The following is a 17,453-nucleotide window of genomic DNA, read 5'->3' on the forward strand; positions in this document are numbered from 1 at the left end:
TGAGCCTGCATTCTAGAGCTCGAGAGCCACAACTACTGAGCCTGCGTGCCACAACTACTGAAGCCTGCATGCCTAGAACCCATGCTCCACAACAAGAGAAGCCATGGCAATGAGAAGCCCACGTACTGCAATGAAGAGTAGCCCCTGCTTGACACAGCTAGAGAAAGTCCGTGTGGAGAAATGAAGATCCAAAGCAGCCAAATAAAGAAATAAATAAAAACATGCATGTGTTTTGTTAGCTCTATCCCTAAGTATTTCGTGGATTTTAAATGACAGTTTTTAAAATTTCTATTTCCAATTTTTCACTGCTAGTATACATAAATACAATTCATTATTGTATATTGACTTTGTGTTCTGTGACCTTGCTAAGCAAGCTCACGTATTCTTTCTGGCAGCTTTCTTACAGAATCTCTGGTATTTTCTACATAAACTATCTCATCTTTTGTGAATAAAAAATTATTTTTTCTTTCCAATGTGTATGCCTTTTATTTCTTTTACTTGCCTGATTGCATTGGCTAGGTCCTCCAGCGTGGTGTTGAATAGGAGTGAGAGAGCACATCTTGCATTATTCCCAGTCTTAGGGGGATCATGTTTGTTTTGTTCACTACTATATACCTAGCACCTTGCACCATGTCTAGCACACAGCAGACACTCCAAAGAAGTTGCTGAATGAATTAAAACAAAGTTAATTGATCTATATAGAGATTAAAATGACATCAGTTATGTTAACCCCTTGTCCAACCAGTCTATCTACTGAGTCACAAGAAAAATCATGTAAATAAGTAGTAGGATACCATTTTGAAATCAGGAACATTTTCTAGGATAAAAATGCTCTGGTGGAGGTAGAGGAACTTAGGGATAACCTATGTACTTAATGTGAAGACGACTGTGCACTACTTGTTTGCCTGATTAATTAATCAAATAATACCTACTCTACCATAATTAGTAACACTGCAAAGGAAAAATAGATTTGATTAAAATGCAATAACAATTAAAGGAGTGTTGTTTGCCTACCTCTTCTCTTGGATGGTAAAGTCTGAGAAGCTGGAAAATCTGATTTCTACTTCTATCACCCAAATGCTAAGGATGTCCAGTCAGTATTAACTATATAACAGAAAGGATAATACACTTGTCAACTTGGAGGTTAAACATAAAAAAAGCTTATGGAAAACTCAATTCAAAATTTGTTATTTAATGTCTATTATTATTCTGGGGTGGAGGTGAGAAATAAGAGGGTGAAACCGGATGAAATAATATCTTAAATAGTTCCCAGCCTCAGGAAATTTAATATTTTGTGGCCGATGTCAGACTTACAAACTAGAAGTAAAGACTAATGCAGTTCTCATTCTGATTGTCAAAATATAAAACAGAAGAGAAATTATCAAATGAGCTAGAATTACACAGGATATCTTTGTGAGATATTTTAAAAGTGCTTGTAAAAGTAAACAGACCTTGTATAGGTAGCGAGAATAAAAAGTTAAGCTTTATTAATTGTATTTATAGGCATACCTTGGAGATAATTTCGGTTAGGTTTCAGGCCACCACCATAAAGCGAATATTGCAATAAAGTGAGTCACACAAATTTTTTGGTTTCCAAGGACATATAAAAGTTATGTTTAGGGCTTCCCTGGTGGCGCAGTGGTTGAGAGTCCGCCTGCCGATGCAGGGGACACAGGTTCGTACCCCGGTCCGGGAAGATCCCACATGCCGCGGAGCGGCTGGGCCCGTGAGCCATGGCCGCTGAGCCTGCGCGTCCGGAGCCTGTGCTCCACAACGGGAGAGGCCACAACAGTGAGAGGCCCGCGTACCGCAAAAAAAAAAAAAAAAAAGTTATGTTTACACTACACTGTAGTCTATTAAGTGTGCAATAGCATTATGGCTAAAAGAACAATGTACATACCTTAATTGAAAAATACTTCATTGCTAAAATATGCTATCATCTGAGTCTTCAGCTAGCTGTAGTGGTAACATCAAAGATCACTGATCACAGATCACCATAACAAATATAATAAGAACGAAAAAGTCTGAAATATTTGGAGAATTACCAAAATGTGACACAGAGACAGGAAGTGAGCAAATGCTGTTGAAAAAATGGGAAAAAATGGCACTGATAGACTTGCTCAACACAGAGTTGCCGTAAATCTTCAGTTCGTAAAAAAAAAAAAAAAAAAATGCAATATCTGTCAAGCACAATAAAGCGAAGGGCAATAAAATGAGGAATGCTTATAATTACAGACATTTTATGTTATCCTGGTCATTAAAAAAACAAAAAAAAAGCAAGAGCAGAAGTTGGAGAAAGAGAAAAAAGGGAAATGAAAAGTAGCTACATTTTCATCGGTTCCATCCTCCATTCCATTCTATTCATTAAGATTTGCCAGACCTAAGGTTTGAGGAGTCAGGGTGAATTACATACACACTTACCTTGTATGTTTCACCATAAGAAGCCAAATATAAGTCAGCAAATCATCAAATGCTCACCTATATGAAGAATCCCTATAGAATCCTGAAAGTCAGGTGGTGGTGGTGGTGGTGATGATGTTTTGAGTGGCAAGAGCAGAATCCATCCCAAAACTTACTTTTGTTTTTCAGGTCTCTTTTCAGATGTAGAAGTAAGTTACCAGTTACCAATACACAATGCCAGCAGGTTACATAACTGACCTGGCAAGGGGCTCCCCGAATGTTTTATTCCCTAGCAATTATAGAAAAATCAAAATTTATAAAATGCATAAGGCATACACCTGTACTCTGATTAAATCTGCCTCAAATCCTCTTCTCAGAATAAAAGAGGAATAAACAAACAAAAAAAATGCATGACATTTATCTATCTGCTGTCCATAATTATTTTCTTTTGATTTAATTTTATGTTTCAACATGTAAAACATAAATGTTTCCAAAGCCAAAATTAGATAATAAGGTACACTCAGAGAAATTCTTCTTCTGTCCCTGTTCCACGCTGGTCTCTTTCTTCTTCCCCCATAGATAAACATTTGAATAATTTTTATTTATACTTCCAGTGGTCTTTTCACAAATATAAGTAAATACACACAGGCACACAGAGCCATAGTCATATTTCTCTCTCTTTTTACCCCCCAAATAGCATACCATTTCATGGTTTGCCACCTTGCTTTTTTCAAAATATTCTGCAGATCACTCCATACTAGTATGTAGAAATCTTCTCCATTCCTCTTTACAGCACAACATTTTGAAGCATCTGTGTGGTCCCTTTAAAAATATTATTAAAGAATTTATTAAAATTGAGAACTATTACTCTTTTTTAAAAACTTATTGAAGTATAGTTGATTTACAATGTTGTGTTTAATTTCTGCTGTACAGCAAAGTGACTCAGTTTTATATATATTTTTATATATATATATTCTTTTTCATATTCTTTTCCATTGTGGTTTATCACAGGATATTGATTATAGCTCCCTGTGCTCTACAGTAGGACCTTGTTGTTTATCCATTCTGCATATAATAGTTTTTATCTGCTAATCCCAAACTCCTAATCCATCCCTCCCCCACCCCCCGCGTCCTCTTGGCAACCACAAGTCTGGAGAACTAGAACTCTTGACAGAATTGAACTACCAAATTCTAGCTTATCTACAGCAAATGTTCGATTTCAGGATAATTTACCCATGCCACTCACCTCCTACCTCCAACTGTTGAGATATGCTGAGAGCATAAAATTGGGTTTGATAATTAGGCCAAGCAAATTATAACTAGGCTTTGGGCTGGAATGACACAGAGATGGCAAAAGTAAAACTTGCAGTTTTGGGGAAGGAAACAACTTCTCTTTCTGTTCTCTGGAAGCCTGGATATGGGCAGAAATCATGACTTCATGAAATAGGACAATATTTATATGGACACAATTAAGTAATCTAGAATCAGAAGCTCCCCCTCACTGCATTCACAGTGAGCCATGTAGTAACAGTTCACTAGGCCCAGATGTAGGACCACAAGGCTTGAATTTATATCTAGTCTACTCTATTCTGGAGTAGAGTCTACTCTACTCTATCTTACTGATCATTTCAAAACTGGACACCAACATCTGGGACTAAATCTTCCATAAAAACTATCTGTTAGGGCTTCCCTGGTGGTACAGTGGTTGAGAGTCCGCCTGCCAATGCAGGGGATACGGGTTCGTGCCCCAGTCCGGGAAGATCCCACATGCCGTGGAGCGGCTGGGCCCGTGAGCCATGGCCGCTGAGCCTGCGCGTCCGGAGCCTGTGCTCCACAACGGGAGAGGCCACAGCAGTGAGAGGCCCGCGTACCGCAAAAAACAAACAAACAAAAAAAACTATCTGTTAAATAAGTTGGTTATACTAAATACATGATATGGGATAATTCTGTGTGACCAGTGTAGATAATTCTATGAAGTCAATCTTACACAAATCTTTATGGCAACTGCTTCCAGACCAAGTCCACTGCTATGTTTCCAATTTGATCCCATTGGGCTCCTCAAATCAAGAACACTGAGTTGTAGAGTTGTAGAATTGGATGATCTTAAACATGACCTTTCATTCTGTCCTTTGAAGCAGAAGCTCCTTGAGGGTAACTTGAACATATTCATTTATGATCAATTACAGAAAAAAGTAAATCAGACACATATGTAACTTTTAGTTTCTCTTTTCACATTAGCGTGTTCAAAACTTAGCATTAATAATTTTAAGCGTCAAAATCATAGTATATTGCTAGTCATCTATGAAACTGTTTTGGGAAGAGTAATTTTTTCCATGCTCTGAAATCAATGCTAACTTGTACTTCTAAGGAAGTTTTGTAAATATTTTTTTAAAACTCTTTTTTTTATAAACTTATGTAGGCCCATTGTGTTAAATACTGAAAAGTATAAATGAAAATAACACTATGCAGCTGTAACTAACCACTGTTAATAGTTGACCATATTATTTTGCAGCATTTTTTCCTATAGGTACATAAGTTTTTCTTACACTGTTGAATATAAAGTCTGTAGATCTTGTAATGGTCTTTGACTGAAAGCAATCAAACCTAAACTAAAAACTTTGTACATTGAAAGTAAAGCTGTACCCTCTGAAAGATAACACTCTCTGAATCTAATTTAAATGACTTTGTGATCTCTTCTTGGCTTCCGGGTAATTTAGAAAACTTCCTATTCATTACCATCACCTGTATTACGGAGTGATCTTTGCAAACAACTGCTAAGTTAAAAAGAGGAAGAGAGAGGGAGAAAGGTCCAAAACTCCCTTTGAAATCTATCAGATTTTTAAACTTTGACAGAAAAAAAAAGTAATTAATTGTTCCATTCAGTTCCACATTGCCATCGTGTGATTGAAATGCAAAGCCCTTTCAAACCTGAAAAGTGCTTTTTGCCAGAATCAAAGATGACACTATTAAATCATTTATTTTACAAAACCACACTTAGAATACTCAAACAAGGATGATGACCTCTCATTGATTCACTGGAACTTTCTCACCGTTCCTTCTTAAGACCAAGGTGTGCGTTTGTATCAGCACCAGCAATGAGGCTGGCGCTTGTTCAGGGACCAACCAGAGCAAACCGGGCTTCCTGAAGGTCTACTGAGAACCTCATCAACCCCACATTCTAGACAAAGGTCAGTGTAATGAGATTGCTTTAAGTAAAATTGCTAGTCGACAGAATGGATAAACCATAAGGTGATATTTGCTCTAGAAAAAAACTCCTTCCCTGAGAATTCCTTTAAATAGGCTGTCTCGGTATATTTAAAACAAGATCCAACTATATTAAAACACACCTTTCAGGAACTTGCTATTGAGCAGAGTCCTGTACCCAAGAACTTCCTGTTTTGCTGGGACATCGCTTAAATAATACTATTTGACAAATCTAACACAATAAATAATTACCAGAATTTCATTTTAATTATAGGGCATGTAATTTGAGCTACGAGGTAAATTAGCTTCCTATTTCTCAAGGCCTTGCTCTGTTTGGAATTTTAAAAGGTCTTTTAAAGGCATGAAATATGTAAAACATTTAATATTTTCTAATAATTGTGAAATACCTGAACCCAGGAGGTGGAGATCTCATGCTTACTATGAACACAACTTTTACACTGCGAAATGTGAGGTAATAGGCTCGTTCCTGGGTGCACACTTTATTACTTTTAATAATTAATTTATTATGCTCAGTAAACTTTAAAAGATGCGTTGTGAGGGGGCAGTTCAAAATAATATAAGCAGGACAGGCTACATAACTTGCCGACCCCTCCTTCAAAAATCATTAATTTCCAGAGGCAGAACATTAAACCGGGCACAGCTCCTTCCAAGTCCTGGGACCTTTGCGAGCCTCCAGGTCACACATCAGTGAATTCAGACCTGCACACGAGGCCTTCTTTTACCCTCCTTTTAGGTACAATGCACTTTTAGGTACAACGCACTCTCTCCTTTCTTGAGGCGCTTTTCATTCGCGGCCTCGACCCTCTGGTCACAGCGCGCTGGGGCAGAGATGGATGCTGGCTTTGCTGCCTGCCGTACTGTTCTTCAGTTTAGGTAAAACACTCAGCATGGCTATTATTAACCCTGAAATCACTGGGGCAAGTATTGTAAAACAGATTTTTCTTTCTCCTTCTATATTGAAAAGAGACTTTTCGAGTTTGGTTGTTCTTGCTTACAATAGCGGTGCATTGAGGAGAATCTCAGTTCACAGTAGGCAGAGTCCGCTGGAGGCTCGTCTGGGTACCCCGAAGGCCGGCCGGCCCAGCCTGGGCGCCTGAGGGGACGGTCCCCGCGGCTCTCCTCGCATTTACCTCCGGGATGCGGTCCCCGTCGCCCCTGGACACCCTGAGAGAGATGCTCCTTTTCTCGGTCTCTCGCGCCCGCCAAGAGCGACGCCTCCATCTCTCCCGGGCCTCCAGCTGTCCAGGTGGGCCCCAAGCAGGTCCCCTCCCGGAGCGGTCTCCTCCTCACGTCCCCGCCTGCCTCGAGGCGGCCACCCGGGGATGGGGTATGGCGCGGTGCCCGCCAGGCGGGCAGTGGGAGCTTCCCAAACCCGCTCCCTCCCGGCCCCAGCGCGCCCCGATCCCTCCTCGCGCATCCGCGCTCACTTCGCCGGCCCTGGCGGCCAGTCTCCCACACGCCCCGGCCGGTCCCCGGACAGCGCGGGGACCCCAGGCCCGAGCCCCGCGGGGCTCGGGCGACAGGGCCCGGCCAGGGAGCCCGGGCTGCCCCGGGGCCTTCGGATCTCTGGGTGCGCCCGCCCCTCAGGCTCCCCACGCGGTGCCCTCGGGCTTCGGGCCACGCGCCGCCCCCGGCCCGCTTCCCCATCAGCGTCGCGCCGCCGCCCCTCGGTCGACAAGGGGCACCGCGGCGAGTCCCACCCAGCGCCGCCGGGACGCGGCGGAGGCGGCGGCTCCGCGGCCTGTGCGTGCGCAGCGCCCCCCGCGGCCGCGCCGAGCGCAGGCGGCGGCGGAGGGAAAGAGGGAAGGAGGGCGCCGCCCGCCCGGCCCGGCCCCTTCCCCAGCCCGTCGCCCGCCCCCTGGCCGCCGGCGTTGTCCGCGCCTCCGCGCCCGCCCCTGATTTCCTCTGCGCGGCGGCGGCGGCGGCGGCGGCGGCGGCGGCGGCGGCGGCGGCGGCGGCGGCGGCGGCGGCGGCGGCGGCGGCGGCGCCTCGTGCGCGCGGTTATTTATTTCCGGGCCCCAGAGCGCTTATAATGGAGCCGCTGTCAGCGGAACCTTCTGCCGCCGCTGCCGCCGCCGCCGCCGTCCCTCCTCTTTTTTTTCCCGACAGATCTTTGTTGTGTGGGAGGGCAGCAGGGATGGACTTGAGCTTGCGGATCTCCTGCTAGAGCAGCTGCGCTCGGAGAGGGCGCCGCAGCCGCGACGAGGAGCCGCCGCCGCCGCCCTGAGACCCGGCCGGTCCCGGCCTCAGTCCGCCCGCGCCCCCGCCCGGCCTGCTCGGCCCGCGCCTCCCGGCAGAGTCTCCTCCCGGCGGCAGATGTGTGTGGGGTCCGCCCACGGCGGGGACTATGGTGAAATTCCCGGCGCTCACGCACTACTGGCCCCTGATCCGGTTCCTGGTGCCCCTGGGCATCACCAACATAGCCATCGACTTCGGGGAGCAGGTAAGCCCCGGCCGCGCCCCGCACCCTGCGCCCTGCTCCCTCTGCCTTGGCCTTAGACGCCCGTGCGGCAGGGGATGGGGACAGAGGAGAGTCACCTGCTCCGAGTCTCTTTTTATCCTGGAACATTTGGTTGGGTTGACAGCTTGTCAATGACTTTCCAGCATTCCATTTCCCCCTCCCCCCAGTTCTTCCGCAGACTTCTCCAGCTCTCCCTGGAAAACGTTAAAAGACCGGAGGGTTTGGAGCTTCACTTACAGAAGGATTTTTAGTGCACAGGAGTATTATGTAATTTGTGATTATGTAAACATCTGGTTTGTAAGTAGTAGTCTCTAATAGCTTGAGTGCTGGGGTTTTTATTTATCCCGAGTTTGTGGTGATGGGATCATGGGGAGAATTTTGTATTAGAAAGTGTCCAAGTTGATTTCCCAGGTACTTTTTTTTTTTTAAGCTCATGTATGGATTAGAGGCGTCCCATATGTGTACTGATAAGCCGACCATTGGCCATCTCTAGTTTGGGTTTGTTTTTTCCTTTCTTTCCGTCTTGCACCACTAAAGAAGGGGAGCACATTTTTGTTTGTTGCCTTCTCATCCTTGTTTCTTCTTCATGTTTTCCCCCATTTCTCTCCATGTGGCGTCATTGCAAATCGAGCGCTGCAGCCTCTCCAGCAGCGGGGCACTGGTACTCCGCACTTTGCCTGTGCGGCCCGTTTTCACAGGCCTGCGGCGGGATGCAGCTGCATTTTTAAGGCCGGGAAGATGATTGGGGGAAGAGGGCAGCAGCCTGTCACCTTGATGGGCAGGGGTCGGAACTGGCCCCAGCATGTGATTGAGCAGCTCCTGACGTTGTAGTACTCTTATTTCTTTTCCTTTAAGTCAAGAGACCTCAAAGGATGTTTGTATAGAAAAGGCACCTATCTTGATGCACCTTTAGTTTTCAAAAACCAAACAGTTTTTCGGAAGGGGGTTCATTTGACTCTTCCTTTTGATGAATATCTGCTTGCATTTGTCTCTCTGCGCTCAGAACTTTTGATTAATTGGAACTGTTTAGCTCCCAAATACTTAGCCCACCTTGTAAGCTACTTTTTAGTTCGAATTTTATTGCTGACAAGTGTTCACAATGTATTGCAGCATAGCCTCTGAAGACCTTTGTCTAGCTAGTAAGCCAATTTATTTCCTTCGATGAAATATTATATCTTTTCTGTTGCCACTTTGCTCTGCCAGCACCTCCCCAGCGTCCCCCAAGGGCTCCTCTGTTGCTCCACCTCCACCCCCACCCCCCAAAACCTTCCCTTTTTGCATAATTAACTGGTGACTTTGGGCATTTCCTCTAATCTTTGGAAAGGTTTTTAGGCCTGAATTTATTACACTGCACATTTTAGATGAGTCAAGTGCTGTGTATTCACTTCAACCTTTTACTGTTTTAAAGCTTATCTAATTGGAGCTGCCCCAAAGGTTGTCAGAAAGCCCAGGCTGCTCACCTGATCGCTTCTCCCTGAAATGTAGCAGCTGTGTGTGTGTGTGTGTGTGTGTGTGTGTGTGTGTGTATTATAGGGATAACTGGAAGAAATGAGTATTCTTTGCCATAATTAAATGGCCTGAAACATACCACAGTATTGCCTCACATTTGCCTTGATTTAATGCAAGGTGATATAACTAAGGATTTGATCTGAGTGTAAAGAAAGGGGTCTCCCTGAGGTCACAAAAGGGAAGCTAGACATAAAAGACGACTACACAGGTGGTCTATCCTGGTGGGTCTAGTAATTCACACTCATCCTTGAGACGTTGCTAAGCTCCTTGTCATAGGTGACATAAGCAAAGTGCTGGAAGAGTTGTCTTGTTGCACCGAAGCAAGTTTTATCAGTAAGTGTCCTTTGAGGTCCTTATCCCTTAAGCACCAGTGTATTTATGAGCCTACACGCTGCCTGGTGGTAGAGATATTTTATCAGAGTTAGGGGTGGGGAGATGGAGGGAAGAAATTGATATGTTTCCAAAACCTTGCTTTGCCTTCCAGTATCAGATGATAATTTTGCAAAATGGGGCAGGGTGCAAAGAACAGAACTTACTTTTTCTTACTGTTAAACTGGAGGGAAAGAATTGCAATGTGAGCTAAAGAGTGGCCTGGTCATAGGTGGGTCATGAATAAAAGAACATTTTACCCCAACTGCTTTGAGGCACAATAAAGAGGAGGAACAGTGAACCTATTATATACAAATACGGGTCTACGGTAGACTTCTGAAAGTATGCAGTTCTTGATGTGGAGTCTTGTCATGTTCTATGGACAGATGGACACACGTAGGTTTCTACTGTTCTTCTTTCAGAGTGGGCAGGTGTATATTATACCTTGCTATGAGTGAACAATGATTCACATTTCAGTAATTTACTAATTCTAAAGTAGGTTAGGTGACATGGGAGTCCAAAGGTCAAAACAGTCCCTGGTTCACGGGTGTTCGAGATGATGAAGAAACCCCAAATTAAAAAATAAAATAGCTCATTAGCTTTTAAGTCTCTAACTTGTCAAGAACAGAAGGATACTGAAATCATTGTAAATGTTCCCTAGATGAGGTTTTTTTTAATGATAATAAACATCTCAGTTTGTGGTTTCTGTCGGAAATGTGGACAGAACCTTTAAAATGAAAACCCCGCTATAGGCAAGATTCCACTGAAATTTGAATAAGCAGCACATGTGACTGTGTGAAGGCATTCCACATTATCTCAGAGCTATTAGTGTCACGTGTGGGGCTGCTGTGAAGAAGCCTGTAACAGCCCGTCCAGGGCCTCCTCATGATTTCCATGAACGTTATCCGTTATGTAGAGCTTTCCCTGTAATGTTATAGGCCAGTTAGGGAAGAAACCCAAATATTATGGAATATTTACTCTAATGAAATCTATCATCACATTTTTCAATTTTGATGGTGGTGGTAATTTGGGGGTGGAGGCAAGTGTTGAATTCTACACTGAAAAAAGGAAAAAAAAAAAGCTGTATGGAATAAAATGACCTGCTTTTTAATATTAAGCATAGGCACCATGGAAGAAATGAGAATACACCCTTATTGCAGAAACTAAAACAATGTTTGAAGAACCCTTTAGGTGTGTAGAACATTTGATGATATTTGCAGTATATGTGGAATTAGCATTTTATTTCTATTTTTACAGATTGAGAAGCAAAAGTATTCATTGCTTCCATTCATCGAGCACTTAGTATGTGCTTATAACATCTCAGCACGTGTTATATATGAGGAAAGAATAAGAGGCCTAGGCATGTTAAAGCCCTTGTCCAAGTTCACATAGGCAGTGCAGGCCAGAGCCGGGGCTCCAGCCATATCCTCCTGGCCCTTAGCCACTCTGCTCTCTGCTTGCACACTGAGAGCCACCCCCAGCAGTTCTTAGACATTTAGAAGTAAGTTCTGGCTTTTCGGAGTTCCAGCCTTGGCTTAAATGTAATCTTAGCTGTCATAGTTTGAATTTTAAAGACTCAACAGATGTAAGCCAATCATAACGAGGCTTCTCAGAAAAGGGAGATTGTGACCAAGAGGGTCATGTAAGAAGGGCCGAATTATCCAGATAATTAATTAAATCAATGCTGTGTCTTATTTTGGCAAGGTTGGCATAGCCTTTGGTTAAAAGAGAGGAAAAAAGATAAGAAACAACTGACACTTCACAAAATTATTTAGAAATCACTTAGTCTTTATCATTAGAGCAATATAGATTGCTAAAGAAAGATGGAAGATATGAAGATACATTGAAGAAATAAAATGTATTTCTTCAGAAGGGTCTGCAAATGTCCATTTGATCTCACCATATTCAAAGGCCTGTGATTTCTGTTTAAAATTAAACTTGGTACAAAGTCCCTGAATTCCTTAAAAGCCAAGTTCACCAAATTATATAGAATAAATCAGTGATCTTTTTTTTATAAGGTACCTAATGACACTTAAAATGTTAAGGACAACTCTTGTGAAGACTTGAAAGAGAAAAAGTTGAAGTTGTTCTCACTTTAGAAGAAATGTGTTCTGCTCAGTGCCAGGCAGTCTACTCTTTGACACTCACGAGATTGAGTTCTTTCAGGTAACCCTGAGTGAATCACTGAATTTGGTTGGGTCCAATATAATAGATCAAAGACCCAAGGAATTTATCTGTGAACGAAGAGTTTTGCATATGGATTGTTGATTACTAGAGTAAGATGTATAATAGGAATGTTTCATGTTTCCGCAGCCCTCCTTTCTAACTTAAGAAACCTAGAGTTAGGCTTCCACAGTATAAGAGGGTTTCAAGTTACTAACATCACAAAATGGGGAAAAAAAAAAGAGAGAGAGAGAAGCCCAGGAAAAGTAGCTTAATAAATGTTCTCCTCATCTACTAAGTAGAGAAATGCCCCCCACCTCACCCCCCTTTAAAAAAAGGTCTCCAGGAGGTACAGGATTTTTTTTTTTTTAAGTGAATGTTGTGCATGGCACTGGCCACTACTGGGCAGGGACTCATCATCCAAGGTCACTAAGTGATGGAAGAGACCTCCCCAGGCAGAGCTTGCCCTAAGTAATAACAAAAGTGTCCATTGTATGTTCCACTTTCCAAAGTACTTACAGACAGAAAAGTAAATCCCAGGTTAAGTTTCTAAGTAACGGTCGGTGAGAGATTTTTTTCTCCTCCAATCTATTCTATATTAATGGACTAAATCTCAAAACAACATTTATTTTTTTCTAATTATTAAAGTAACATATACCATTTAAAGTTTGGTTACATATTAAAAAATGGAGGAAAAAAGTAAAAATACCTCTAATTCGACTCTGAAGAAAAAACCCCTTTAACGTTTTGGGTATCTCCTGCCAATTTTTTTGTTTTTTACATAAATGAGGATATACATATGTGTGTGTACATATATATATATATATATATATATATATTTACAGAACACAGAGGCATTTTTCCCACAGTATTTAACTGTGATTTTAAATAGCAGTATAATATGTGATTGCATGAGCATACAGTAATTTCCTTTGCTGTATATTCCCCTGTTGTTAACATGCTGAGGTTTTTTGTTTGTTTTTTCCAACATAAAGTTTCAGTGAGCATCTCTGTGTAATAAGTAGATAATGTGTTTTCTCTGACTGCCTTGGGCTTTATGGCTAGCATAATTTGATGCCTGTTTCAGCTTCTCATTCATACATAGAAAATGAGGTCACTGGCAGTCCGTATTTAGTCAAGGACACCGTGACCTCCTTAGTCCAACTGATACTCACTTCTCCACTGTGTTTCCCAGTTTTCTTTAGATGTACATCTGTGTTTAAAGTACCTCTCTTTCACTGCACTTAGGTAAGTAGATTATTTCTAGAGCCACAGAGGTATAATTCTGCGGTTTGTTTCTTTACTCATTTATTTATTGAGGTGGTTTGATGACCAGCCTAACTACTACTTTGTCAGAATACGTCTTCCCAAGCATCTCCTTCAAAAGATAATCAAATACTTCTTACGTCAAGACGATATCTAAATCCATCTGATTCTTTAAAAGCAGTTTTAAAAGCGTACCAAGTAATATCGTTTATAGCATCATCTCACTTTTTTGATGTGACAAGCCCAGTTTTATATTAGTGGCCAGTAATTGGTTCCCATGTCTTTTTGCTCTGAAATAAGTAAACCTCTTTAAACTTACACCAGAGTGACTTGGGTCATATCTACATTTAAAAAATTAAATCCAGTGTTTTTTTTAACACCTATGACTTTATTAGTTGATGTGGCAATGTCATAGAAATATAGAAAACCCTGTTTTATTGCAGAATTATCTAGATATGAGCTACCTCTGTGAGTGCATTTTCTTGATAACTGAAGCTTATCCTTTTAATTTTTTAAAGTTTTTTATTTTTGATGCAGACAATTTTAAAATCTTTCTTGAATTTGTTACAGTATTGCTTCTGTTTTATATTTTGGTTTTTTGGCCGCGAGGTATGTGGTATCTTAGCTCCCCAAGCAGGGATTGAACCCGCACCCCCTGCACTGGAAGGCCAAGTCTTAACCACTGGACCGCCAGGGAAGTCCCTGAAGCTCATCCTTTAAAATGCAAATCACTGGTTTTCTTTTTCTTTTTGTAGTACAAGAAATCTATATTGCACCTTTCTCTACCATATTAGATAAATACTATATGCAAAACTCAACGAACATTTTTTTGGTGGCGTGTGAAGGTTGTACTGGCAGTCAGCTGACAGGATATCCACTGACAGGTGATACTCAAAATACTTAGCAAAGAGTTTGGCACCGACTGATAAAATAAAAATAATAATTAATAAAAATAGCTAATACATGTTGAATACTTGCTTTTTAATTTTCTGCTTTGGATCTGCTCTGGGCCCCTCAAACTAAAATCCATTAGAAATCCATGAAAAAATGAAGAATAAATAATTTTGGAGGTCTCCCTTGCGAAAAAAGTGTATACACTTTGTTAAACTAGCTCTCCTGCCCTGCCCTATTTTGGTTTCTGTTCTAGAGAGATTCTAGAGTCAATGTCAGGTAAGTGACCTTTGTATAAGGGAAGTGTTGCCAGATTTGACACAGGCCCTGCTCTCAAATCAGGTCCTATTTGAGAAAACATACATGAAACACTTTTGCAGTCAGAGCATCACAGAGCGAGACGCCTGATTGCACACTGCAGTTTGTGATAACGTACGGCAGGGTACTCGGTACCTGCAGTAGCGCGGTGAGTCTGTGGTCATGGCGCTGAACAGTTAACCACATAGAGGCAGTTCTTATCTGGAGGTTGTCACCCCTGCCTCATTCTCTGTAAATTCTCCTGTCCCCAAAGTGGATACCACCCATCTGCAAAGATGAGAATAGAGTCACAGGATAGGGAAATTAGCAGACTTCATATCAAGCCATACAAACCCCAGGTTTGTTTCTGTTTTGTTTTAATTTTGCTATTTCTGTGGTTTGGGAATCTTTCAGTGGCTATGCCAAAAACGAAGTACCGCTCACCATGCTGAGAACAAATGAGCTTAAAATGACCAAGACTACAGTTAGTCAAGTGAAGACTTACGCATCACAGCTTTCTGGTTCTATACGGCTGCTTCTCCGTGCCAAAAATGTTTTCCAAGTCCGCCTTGGCAAGGGAAAGAACTTAGTTATTTGTCAGGGCAAAGGTGGTATTTATTCTCCTAGATAATGAGTTATCAGAAAACAGCCTGGACAGCTGGTCCAGGAATGCCATGTGGTCCCAAGGGACAGATGGACCAGCTTCATTTCTTGTGGGAAGAGTACATTTTGGTCTAAGTTAGCTCACGGGCCCTAGCTGGCTTTTACATTATTTATGGGGTTTTGATATCACAAGATCAGCGCGGCTTTCCATGAGTCTGACACCCAGCACTGTTACAGGGTTGCCTTTCTGTAGATGGGTTTGTCAGTATGAATAGGCAGTCCGCTTACTAACGTGGGTCTACATCTCTGTCCCCAGCCTCGGGGGGGGGGGAGGGGCTGTGTGTATGGCTCCTTCTTCTCCAGCACAAGGAGGCGAGAGGCACCTCCAAGCCCACGTTCCCAGTGCACTTCCTGTACCTTGTCTGGGCACATCCCACCTGGATGGGGACTGCGGCTGGCCGTGGGGACCTGTGACTTCAGGCTGGGAGGAAGTTAAAAGCAAAAGTGGGACTCCCTGGATAAGAACTTTCAAGGGAGACTAGAAAGGTGAGGCTGAGCCTCCTCAGGACATTCAGTTGGAATTAAATGGCTGAAAAGCTGAATGTTTTTAAAAGCAGATTAACGAGGCTTTCTAGGGAGAAAGCTGAGGCAAGAATGAGAGAGGGCAGAAGTTGGCTTTGTGGCCGTAATCCTCCCAGGATGTGAGAACTAAAAGTAGCTTATTTTGTGAGAGAGACAGAAAGGATTAGTTTGGGTCAGGAAGCTTTCCGGGTTGTGGTCCAGCAAGAGCATTTACACGGTGAAAGCTGGTCACTCCTGGTTGTTCTCTTAACTAAATAATAATGAGTCCACATCAGTAAGCTAGTCAGAATCCCTGCTCAGTTCTTTTAGAAATATAACATCAAGTCTAGGGAAGGTTTTGAGTCCCGGACTGTCGTTTTCTCATGTGCCAGTTGTCTTAGGTGTGGCTGCTTTGTGTTTTCAAAGCTGTCTTTGGGATGATAAGAAGTAGCTATGCTCTTACCGCTGCTCCATAAACAGCCCCGAGATCTGTTGGCCACTGGGTCATGCATTTCAATACAGGGGAATGGTAGTGTGGAGAATCTAAAATAGCAGATTACAAAAAAGAAAAACAAATTGTCTGAGTGCTCTAAATGGTTTGGCAGGAAAGTTACTGCGCTGGGACACGGCGGTCTCCCACGATGTGTGGCCTAAACTTGACATTTTATAAAGACAGACAGCGCAGAGCAGAGTAACAAGTAACCACGCTTCATAAGAAAGAGGTAACTTTCACCTCTTCATGATCCTAGCCAAGACCAGCACAGAAGCAACTGGAAAGACCCTTGCCACCAGCCCGATCCAAAATAGGAAGTGAAGGGTCTTTTCTCTGCTCCCGACTCACATTCAACTGTGGTTTTTCCTTGGGATGGGTTATGGTTCCCACCCCCTCCCTTTTCCGATGCAGCGTTGCATCACCTGGAGCCCCACCTGAGGTCCAGGCGTACCTCCCCTCCTCCCACACTGAGGCCCACACCTTTATGTGCCAACACCACCTGGGCCTCACACCTATCGGGCTGCTTACCAAACCTGGGCAGTTCCCTGACACTGTTGGTAGTTAGTCCAAGTGTTTACCAGTCTTCCGCGGATGAACCAGTGTTTCAGCAGCGAGGAGAAAGGAGCTTGGACTGAGTTCTGAAGATCCACTAAAGGGCCTTAAGCTGTCGGTGGCAGCGCGCATCAGTAGCTGAGCTGCGGAACCACTTTTGTTTTTCTAAAATTCTTATTTACTCTAATTGCTTTTAGGCTTAATATGTCTTCTGTCAGGGGAAGAGGCTGGTGAACCTGTTTTTCTTTCCTTTTTAAAAATCACAGTATCGTTTACCTACAGTGAGGTACACAGATCTTACATGAACAGGTCCATGAGTTCTGACAAATGATAGATGCACACTGACATAACCCACACACCAGGCAAGATATGGAGGGTTTCCATCAGCCCAGAAGGTTTCTGGTGCCCCTCCCTCCGAGGCCACAGCTGTTCTGAGTGCTGTGGGAGCCTTTTTAATTGCCAAGACAAAGTGACACGCATGCCTTTGGTCCCAGATAACTGAGTTCTCGGCCACTCACCGTTACTACAGTGCGTAGCGCTGCTACTCTTTCCTGTTGCAAACTATGGCTCAATGTTGTGGATTTAAGACAGGTAGAAAATTTGACTTTCTGTGTAAAATAACTTTTCCCCTTATTTTGTACGATTTGGTGTTTTTAATTCTTC

At 43.0% G+C, this 17,453-nt stretch overlaps 1 protein-coding gene across 1 annotated transcript in view; it reads left to right on the plus strand.

The window, feature by feature from the left end:
• Positions 1–7,559: 7,559 nt before the first annotated feature.
• Positions 7,560–17,453, plus strand: part of ANKH (ANKH inorganic pyrophosphate transport regulator) — a 142,593-nt gene continuing 132,699 nt past the window's right edge. The window contains exon 1 of the mRNA XM_082836180.1: positions 7,560–8,068. Coding sequence (XP_082692306.1) covers positions 7,973–8,068 — 96 coding nt within the window. The 5' untranslated portion in view covers positions 7,560–7,972. The remainder of the gene's footprint in view (positions 8,069–17,453) is intronic.

The sequence above is a fragment of the Leucopleurus acutus genome, assembly GCF_964270905.1.
Source record: "Leucopleurus acutus genome assembly, chromosome: 3".
In the NCBI taxonomy this organism is placed as follows: domain Eukaryota; kingdom Metazoa; phylum Chordata; class Mammalia; order Artiodactyla; family Delphinidae; genus Leucopleurus; species Leucopleurus acutus.